The following is an 11,697-nucleotide window of genomic DNA, read 5'->3' as shown; positions in this document are numbered from 1 at the left end:
TTCATGTGTAAAATACCTGTAAAAGTCTGTTATAGTGTGCTGCGTAATAACGTGCCTTGAATTGAATCCCGACCCTTGTCTCATACCACTGTTCCAACATCAGAAGGAACATAAATGTGCTCAGCAACCAAAAAAAGACTTTAAATGCTTCAAATAATTCTTGCCAAGTAATTTTTATTTTTTATTTTACAAGTCAGTTAAGAAAAAAATCTTATTTTCAATAACGGCCTAGGAACAGTGAGTTAACTGCCTGTTCAGGGGCAGAATGGCAGATTTGTACCTTGGGGATTTGAACTTGCAACCTTCCAGTTCCTAGTCCAACACTCTAACGACTAGGCTACCCTGCCATACCAATATATGAAGACACCACTTACCTCGCTGCTCAGTGAGTTCATCTGTAAATATGTAGAGTAGATGGAAGACAGTGAGAACATCATTAACATGAACATTAGAAGATGTAGTCTGTCTCTGGGACTCATATCACTTCTCAAACGTCGCAAATTCTAATTGAGTTCCACCATCTAATTGAGTTCCAGAGTACCTCTGTGAGACAACTTCTTCAATGAAGATATTCTACCCTACCACCACTTCGTAATTTCATTCATTAAATGTGACTGGTCCACCAGTGATCCAGGTTTATCAGAGATGACCTCTCTCTAGTCTAGTGGTCCTCTACAGTCTCAACACATCCTGTTCTAGAACATCAACATTAATGTGACTGGTCCATCAGTGATCCCGGTGAATCAGAGTTAAGGACAATAAAACTTCTACTTTTCCCACTGCAGTTTAAGTTGAACTATTATCACACATGCAGGTTAAAATCAGTCGTCAGTGTTAACATGTAAATCACCTGCAGGTTAAAATCAGTCATCAGTGTCAACATGTTAATCACCTGCAGGTTTAGTATATTATCCTGTGTCCGTATAATACAACCACAGTGATGTGGTGAGGTTGAAAAAAACATTGCAGACATTTCATTCCAACAATTAAACGTTCATATAATTTCTCCATTACCTTTCTTATAACATATGCAGTAGATAGCCAGAGATAACCCAATCCCAATGATGGCTCCCAGACAGCATAACACAATGAAGGCCATTCTCCATGGGGTTGGATCAAATAACTCACCTAAAACACAAACATCATTACACATCAACAACAGGGTTTGGTACTAATACTACCACACATCAACAACAGGGTTTGGTGTTAATACTACCACACATCAACAACAGGGTTTGGTGTTAATACTACCACACATCAACAACAGGGTTTGGTACTAATACTACCACACATCAACAACAGGGTTTGGTGTTAATACTACCACACATCAACAACAGGGTTTGGTACTAATACTAACACACATCAACAACAGGGTTTGGTACTAATACTACCACACATCAACAACAGGGTTTGGTGTTAATACTACCACACACCAACAACAGGGTTTGGTACTAATACTACCACACATCAACAACAGGGTTTGGCACTAATACTACCACACATCATTACACATCAACAACAGGGTTTGGTACTAATACTACCAGACATCAACAACAGGGTTTGGTACTAATACTACCACACATCAACAACAGGGTTTGGTACTAATACTACCACACATCATTACACATCAACAACAGGGTTTGGTACTAATACTACCACACATCATTACACATCAACAACAGGGTTTGGTACTAATACTACCACACTTCAACAACAGGGTTTGGCACTAATACTACCACACATCATTACACATCAACAACAGGGTTTGGTACTAATAATACCACACATCATTACACATCAACAACAGGGTTTGGTACTAATACTACCACACATCATTACACATCAACAACAGGGTTTGGTACGAATACTACCACACATCATTACACATCAACAACAGGGTTTGGTACTAATACTACCACACTTCAACAACAGGGTTTGGTACTAATACTACCACACATCAACAACAGGGTTTGGTACTAATACTACCACACATCATAACACATCAACAACAGGGTTTGGTACTAATACTACCACACATCAACAACAGGGTTTGGCACTAATACTACCACACATCATTACACACCAACAACAGGGTTTGGTACTAATACTACCACACATCAACAACAGGGTTTGGTACTAATACTACCACACATCATTACACACCAACAACAGGGTTTGGTACTAATACTACCACACATCATTACACATCAACAACAGGGTCTGGTACCAATAATACCACACATCATTACACACCAACAACAGGGTTTGGTACTAATACTACCACACATCAACAACAGAGTTTGGTACTAATACTACCACACATCATTACACATCAACAACAGGGTTTGGTACTAATACTACCACACATCATTACACATCAACAACAGGGTCTGGTACTAATACTACCACACATCATTACACATCAACAACAGGGTTTGGTGTTAATACTACCACACATCAACAACAGGGTTTGGTACTAATACTACCACACATCAACAACAGGGTTTGGTACTAATACTACCACACATCAGTACACATCAACAACAGGGTTTGGTACTAATACTACCACACATCAACAACAGGGTTTGGTACTAATACTACCAAACATCAACAACAGGGTTTGGTACTAATACTACCACACATCATTACACATCAACAACAGGGTTTGGTACTAATACTACCAGACATCAACAACAGGGTTTGGTACTAATACTGCCACACATCATTACACATCAACAACAGGGTTTGGTACTAATACTACCACACATCATTACACATCAACAACAGGGTTTGGTACTAATACTACCACACATCAACAACAGGATTTGGCACTAATACTACCACACATCAACAACAGGGTTTGGTACTAATACTACCACACATCATTACACATCAACAACAGGGTTTGGTACTAATACTACCACACATCAACAACAGGGTTTGGTACTAATGCTACCACACATCAACAACAGGGTTTGGTACTAATACTACCACACATCATTACACATCAACAACAGGGTTTGGTACTAATACTACCACACACCAACAACAGGGTTTGGTACTAATACTACCACACATCATTACACATCAACAACAGGGTTTGGTACTAATACTACCAAACATCAACAACAGGGTTTGGTACTAATACTACCACACACCAACAACAGGGTTTGGTATTAATACTACCACACATCACTACACATTAACAACAGGGTTTGGTACTAATACTACCACACATCAACAACAGGGTTTGGTACTAATACTACCACACATCAACAACAGGGTTTGGTACTAATACTACCACACATCAACAACAGGGTTTGGTACTAATACTACCACACATCATTACACATCAACAACAGGGTTTGGTACTAATACTACCACACACCAACAACAGGGTTTGGTATTAATACTACCACACATCACTACACACCAACAACAGGGTTTGGTACTAATACTACCACACATCAACAACAGGGTTTGGTACTAATACTACCACACATCATTACACACCAACAACAGGGTTTGGTACTAATACTACCACACATCATTACACATCAACAACAGGGTCTGGTACCAATAATACCACACATCATTACACACCAACAACAGGGTTTGGTACTAATACTACCACACATCATTACACACCAACAACAGAGTTTGGTACTAATACTACCACACATCAACAACAGGGTTTGGTACTAATACTACCACACATCATTACACATCAACAACAGGGTTTGGTACTAATACTACCACACACCAACAACAGGGTTTGGTATTAATACTACCACACATCACTACACACCAACAACAGGGTTTGGTACTAATACTACCACACATCAACAACAGGGTTTGGTACTAATACTACCACACATCATTACACACCAACAACAGGGTTTGGTACTAATACTACCACACATCATTACACATCAACAACAGGGTCTGGTACCAATAATACCACACATCATTACACACCAACAACAGGGTTTGGTACTAATACTACCACACATCATTACACACCAACAACAGAGTTTGGTACTAATACTACCACACATCATTACACATCAACAACAGGGTTTGGTACTAATACTACCACACACATCATTACACATCAACAACAGGGTCTGGTACTAATACTACCACACATCATTACACATCAACAACAGGGTTTGGTGTTAATACTACCACACATCAACAACAGGGTTTGGTACTAATACTACCACACATCAACAACAGGGTTTGGTACTAATACTACCACACATCATTACACATCAACAACAGGGTTTGGTACTAATACTACCACACATCAACAACAGGGTTTGGTACTAATACTACCACACATCAACAACAGGGTTTGGTACTAATACTACCACACATCATTACACATCAACAACAGGGTTTGGTACTAATACTACCACACATCAACAACAGGGTTTGGTACTAATACTACCACACATCATTACACATCAACAACAGGGTTTGGTACTAATACTACCACACATCATTACACATCAACAACAGGGTTTGGTACTAATACTACCACACTTCAACAACAGGGTTTGGCACTAATACTACCACACATCAACAACAGGGTTTGGTACTAATACTACCACACATCATTACACATCAACAACAGGGTTTGGTACTAATACTACCACACATCAACAACAGGGTTTGGTACTAATACTACCACACATCAACAACAGGGTTTGGTACTAATACTACCACACATCATTACACATCAACAACAGGGTTTGGTACTAATACTACCACACACCAACAACAGGGTTTGGTACTAATACTACCACACATCATTACACATCAACAACAGGGTTTGGTACTAATACTACCACACATCAACAACAGGGTTTGGTACTAATACTACCACACACCAACAACAGGGTTTGGTATTAATACTACCACACATCACTACACATCAACAACAGGGTTTGGTACTAATACTACCACACTTCAACAACAGGGTTTGGTACTAATACTACCACACATCATTACACATCAACAACAGGGTTTGGTACTAATACTACCACACTTCAACAACAGGGTTTGGTACTAATACTACCACACATCATTACACATCAACAACAGGGTTTGGTACTAATACTACCACACTTCAACAACAGGGTTTGGTACTAATACTACCACACATCATTACACATCAACAACAGGGTTTGGTACTAATACTACCACACATCAACAACAGGGTTCGGCACTAATACTACCACACATCAACAACAGGGTTTGGTACTAATACTACCACACATCAACAACAGGGTTTGGTACTAATACTACCACACATCATTACACATCAACAACAGGGTCTGGTACCAATACTACCACACATCATTACACATCAACAACAGGGTTTGGTGTTAATACTACCACAAATCAACAACAGGGTTTGGTGCTAATACTACCACACATCAACAACAGGGTTTGGTACTAATACTACCACACATCATTACACATCAACAACGGGGTTTGGTACTAATACTACCACACATCAACAACAGGGTTTGGTACTAATACTACCACACATCAACAACAGGGTTTGGTACTAATACTACCACACATCAACAACAGGGTTTGGTACTAATACTACCACACATCAACAACAGGGTTTGGTACTAATACTACCACACATCATTACACATCAACAACAGGGTTTGGTACTAATACTACCACACATCAACAACAGGGTTTGGTACTAATACTACCACACATCATTACACATCAACAACAGGGTTTGGTACTAATACTACCACACTTCAACAACAGGGTTTGGCACTAATACTACCACACATCATTACACATCAACAACAGGGTTTGGTACTAATAATACCACACATCATTACACATCAACAACAGGGTTTGGTACTAATACTACCACACATCATTACACATCAACAACAGGGTTTGGTACGAATACTACCACACATCATTACACATCAACAACAGGGTTTGGTACTAATACTACCACACTTCAACAACAGGGTTTGGTACTAATACTACCACACATCAACAACAGGGTTTGGTACTAATACTACCACACATCATAACACATCAACAACAGGGTTTGGTACTAATACTACCACACATCAACAACAGGGTTTGGCACTAATACTACCACACATCATATCTCACCAACAACAGGGTTTGGTACTAATACTACCACACATCAACAACAGGGTTTGGTACTAATACTACCACACATCATTACACACCAACAACAGGGTTTGGTACTAATACTACCACACATCATTACACATCAACAACAGGGTCTGGTACCAATAATACCACACATCATTACACACCAACAACAGGGTTTGGTACTAATACTACCACACATCAACAACAGAGTTTGGTACTAATACTACCACACATCATTACACATCAACAACAGGGTTTGGTACTAATACTACCACACACATCATTACACATCAACAACAGGGTCTGGTACTAATACTACCACACATCATTACACATCAACAACAGGGTTTGGTGTTAATACTACCACACATCAACAACAGGGTTTGGTACTAATACTACCACACATCAACAACAGGGTTTGGTACTAATACTACCACACATCATTACACATCAACAACAGGGTTTGGTACTAATACTACCACACATCAACAACAGGGTTTGGTACTAATACTACCAAACATCAACAACAGGGTTTGGTACTAATACTACCACACATCATTACACATCAACAACAGGGTTTGGTACTAATACTACCAGACATCAACAACAGGGTTTGGTACTAATACTGCCACACATCATTACACATCAACAACAGGGTTTGGTACTAATACTACCACACATCATTACACATCAACAACAGGGTTTGGTACTAATACTACCACACATCAACAACAGGATTTGGCACTAATACTACCACACATCAACAACAGGGTTTGGTACTAATACTACCACACATCATTACACATCAACAACAGGGTTTGGTACTAATACTACCACACATCAACAACAGGGTTTGGTACTAATGCTACCACACATCAACAACAGGGTTTGGTACTAATACTACCACACATCATTACACATCAACAACAGGGTTTGGTACTAATACTACCACACACCAACAACAGGGTTTGGTACTAATACTACCACACATCATTACACATCAACAACAGGGTTTGGTACTAATACTACCAAACATCAACAACAGGGTTTGGTACTAATACTACCACACACCAACAACAGGGTTTGGTATTAATACTACCACACATCACTACACATCAACAACAGGGTTTGGTACTAATACTACCACACATCAACAACAGGGTTTGGTACTAATACTACCACACATCAACAACAGGGTTTGGTACTAATACTACCACACATCAACAACAGGGTTTGGTACTAATACTACCACACATCATTACACATCAACAACAGGGTTTGGTACTAATACTACCACACACCAACAACAGGGTTTGGTATTAATACTACCACACATCACTACACACCAACAACAGGGTTTGGTACTAATACTACCACACATCAACAACAGGGTTTGGTACTAATACTACCACACATCATTACACACCAACAACAGGGTTTGGTACTAATACTACCACACATCATTACACATCAACAACAGGGTCTGGTACCAATAATACCACACATCATTACACACCAACAACAGGGTTTGGTACTAATACTACCACACATCATTACACACCAACAACAGAGTTTGGTACTAATACTACCACACATCATTACACATCAACAACAGGGTTTGGTACTAATACTACCACACACATCATTACACATCAACAACAGGGTCTGGTACTAATACTACCACACATCATTACACATCAACAACAGGGTTTGGTGTTAATACTACCACACATCAACAACAGGGTTTGGTACTAATACTACCACACATCAACAACAGGGTTTGGTACTAATACTACCACACATCATTACACATCAACAACAGGGTTTGGTACTAATACTACCACACATCAACAACAGGGTTTGGTACTAATACTACCACACATCAACAACAGGGTTTGGTACTAATACTACCACACATCATTACACATCAACAACAGGGTTTGGTACTAATACTACCACACATCAACAACAGGGTTTGGTACTAATACTACCACACATCATTACACATCAACAACAGGGTTTGGTACTAATACTACCACACATCATTACACATCAACAACAGGGTTTGGTACTAATACTACCACACTTCAACAACAGGGTTTGGCACTAATACTACCACACATCAACAACAGGGTTTGGTACTAATACTACCACACAGCATTACACATCAACAACAGGGTTTGGTACTAATACTACCACACATCAACAACAGGGTTTGGTACTAATACTACCACACATCAACAACAGGGTTTGGTACTAATACTACCACACATCATTACACATCAACAACAGGGTTTGGTACTAATACTACCACACACCAACAACAGGGTTTGGTACTAATACTACCACACATCATTACACATCAACAACAGGGTTTGGTACTAATACTACCACACATCAACAACAGGGTTTGGTACTAATACTACCACACACCAACAACAGGGTTTGGTATTAATACTACCACACATCACTACACATCAACAACAGGGTTTGGTACTAATACTACCACACTTCAACAACAGGGTTTGGTACTAATACTACCACACATCATTACACATCAACAACAGGGTTTGGTACTAATACTACCACACTTCAACAACAGGGTTTGGTACTAATACTACCACACATCATTACACATCAACAACAGGGTTTGGTACTAATACTACCACACTTCAACAACAGGGTTTGGTACTAATACTACCACACATCATTACACATCAACAACAGGGTTTGGTACTAATACTACCACACATCAACAACAGGGTTCGGCACTAATACTACCACACATCAACAACAGGGTTTGGTACTAATACTACCACACATCAACAACAGGGTTTGGTACTAATACTACCACACATCATTACACATCAACAACAGGGTCTGGTACCAATACTACCACACATCATTACACATCAACAACAGGGTTTGGTGTTAATACTACCACACATCAACAACAGGGTTTGGTGCTAATACTACCACACATCAACAACAGGGTTTGGTACTAATACTACCACACATCATTACACATCAACAACGGGGTTTGGTACTAATACTACCACACATCAACAACAGGGTTTGGTACTAATACTACCACACATCAACAACAGGGTTTGGTACTAATACTACCACACATCAACAACAGGGTTTGGTACTAATACTACCACACATCAACAACAGGGTTTGGTACTAATACTACCACACATCATTACACATCAACAACAGGGTTTGGTACTAATACTACCACACATCAACAACAGGGTTTGGTACTAATACTACCACACAGCAGTGGAGTATGTCATAATAAATACTATCCTTTTGTATTGTCGTCTCAAAGCCTTTGGTTAAAACACATACTGGACATTAACACATCAATATCTCCAGTGTTTCATGTCTAAATAATATGATGGTGTTACTCACTAGGGAGGTGAATCTCTGTCTCCATCTTCTCATTGATCCGTTTCTGTTGGACTCTGCAGGTAAAGTGGTTTGTGTCAGTCTCCTGGACAATGACATGTTGTTTGACTCTGTAGAATCCCTTGAAGTCTCTGTGTGTCTCAAGAGTTCGAGCAGAGAGATGGACTCCTTTACTGTCCAGCCACACCAGCTCAGGGTCAGGGTGCCAGCCTTCTGATTCACACAGCAGACCCATCCCTCCCTCTCTGTGTCCCTCAATGGACACCACTGGCTTGGATCCTACAGCTACAGACACACAGATTGGATGTTAGCAGGTGACAGGCTGTGAACAAATAGACACATACTGTATCCATTAATATGAAGGAAAGATGTGATGTAATTGTACTGTAGTGAGATTATTACATTAACATGAAAATAAAGCTCACCTTTAACGAGGACTTGAACAGTGAAATCATCATACCAGCTCTTTGACTGAATTAAGCATTTGTAATGTCCCTCATCAGTGCCTTGTACCCTGGTCAGTTTCAAAGAGGTGTTGCCCCTCCATAGTTCCTCTTCAAACAGTGAAGTTCTTCCTCTATAGTAGGGAATCTGATCATCTCGTATGATTCTGTGGTTTTGGTAACGAAAGACACGTTCGTCTAAGAAGTCCAGGTTCAGCCAGTCCACTGTCATGTCCTCAGCACTGATGTTGGGTTTGAGGTAACAGGGCAGAATGATGTCATCACCAGCTACAGCAACAATGGAATCAGTTGGACCAAGAACCTCAAACCTCTCTGAAGAGAACAGACAGATGAACAGTTTCAATAGTTTCAATTGTTCTCCTCTGTCATCTGCTCTGATCTGAAATACACTGTAGTATATATAGTAGTAATATACACTGCAGTATATATAGTAGTACTATACACTGTAATATATACTGGTGGCAGGTAGCCTAGTGGTTAGAGTGTTGGATTAGTAACCTAAAAATTGCAAGATCGAATCCCCGAGCTGACAAGGTAAAAATCTGTCAATTTGCCGCTGAACATGGTAGTTAACCTACTGTTCCTAGGCCATCATTGAAAATAAGAATTTGTTCTTAACTTGCCTAATTAAATAAAGGTTAAATAAAAAATATATAAACTGTAGTATTTAAAGTAGTATTATACTGTGGTACACTATAGTATATACAGTAGTACTATACACTGTAGTATATACAGTACTATACACTGTAGTATATATACACTGCTCAAAAAAATAAAGGGAACACTTAAACAACACAATGTAACTCCAAGTCAATCACACTTCTGTGAAATCAAACTGTCCACTTGGGAAGCAACACTGATTGACAATAAATTGCACATGCTGTTGAGCAAATGGGATAGACAACAGGTAGAAATTATAGGCAATTAGCAAGACACCCCCAATAAAGGAGTGGTTCTGCAGGGGGTGATCACAGACCACTTCTCAGTTCCTATGCTTCCTGGCTGATGTTTTGGTCACTTTTGAATGCTGGCGGTGCTTTCACTCTAGTGGTAGCATGAGACCGAGTCCAGGATGGCACATCAATGCGAGCTGTGGCAAGAAGGTTTGCTGTGTCTGTCAGCATAGTGTCCAGAGCATGGAGGCGCTACCAGGAGACAGGCCAGTACATCAGGGGATGTGGAGGAGGCCGTAGGAGGGCAACAACCCAGCAGCAGGACCGCTACCTCCGCCTTTGTGCAAGGAGGAGCAGGAGGAGCACTGCCAGAGCCCTGCAAAATGACCTCCAGCAGGCCACAAATGTGCATGTGTCTGCTCAAAAGGTCAGAAACAGACTCCATGAGGGTGGTATGAGGGCCCGACGTCCACAGGTGGGGGTTGTGCTTACAACCCAACACCGTGCAGGACGTTTGGCATTTGCCAGAGAACACCAAGATTGGCAAATTCGCCACTGGTGCCCTGTGCTCTTCACAGATGAAAGCAGGTTCACACTGAGCACATGTGACAGACGTGACAGAGTCTTGAGACGCCGTGGAGAACGTTCTGCTGCCTGCAACATCCTCCAGCATGACCGGTTTGGCGGTGGGTCAGTCATGGTGTGGGGTGGCATTTCTTTGGGGGGCCGCACAGCCCAATAGTAGTAGAACTATG

At 40.3% G+C, this 11,697-nt stretch overlaps 1 protein-coding gene across 3 annotated transcripts in view; it reads right to left on the bottom strand.

The window, feature by feature from the left end:
* Nucleotides 1-965: 965 nt before the first annotated feature.
* Nucleotides 966-11,697, bottom strand: part of LOC118966027 (butyrophilin subfamily 1 member A1-like) — a 70,011-nt gene continuing 59,279 nt past the window's right edge. For 2 of the 3 annotated variants that reach the window (XM_036987826.1, XM_036987835.1), the window contains 2 exons: nucleotides 9,589-9,870; nucleotides 966-1,128 (listed from right to left, as the gene is read on the bottom strand). In XM_036987826.1, the coding sequence (XP_036843721.1) occupies nucleotides 995-1,128; nucleotides 9,589-9,870 (416 nt within the window). In that variant the 3' untranslated portion in view covers nucleotides 966-994. Of the gene's footprint in view, nucleotides 1,129-9,588; nucleotides 9,871-10,010; nucleotides 10,362-11,697 lie in introns of all 3 variants that reach the window. The other variant, XM_036987854.1, reaches the window with a different exon arrangement.

Source organism: Oncorhynchus mykiss, chromosome 1, assembly GCF_013265735.2.
Source record: "Oncorhynchus mykiss isolate Arlee chromosome 1, USDA_OmykA_1.1, whole genome shotgun sequence".
Taxonomy (NCBI): Eukaryota; Metazoa; Chordata; class Actinopteri; order Salmoniformes; family Salmonidae; genus Oncorhynchus; species Oncorhynchus mykiss.
This window is presented reverse-complemented; position numbering and strand designations above follow the sequence as displayed.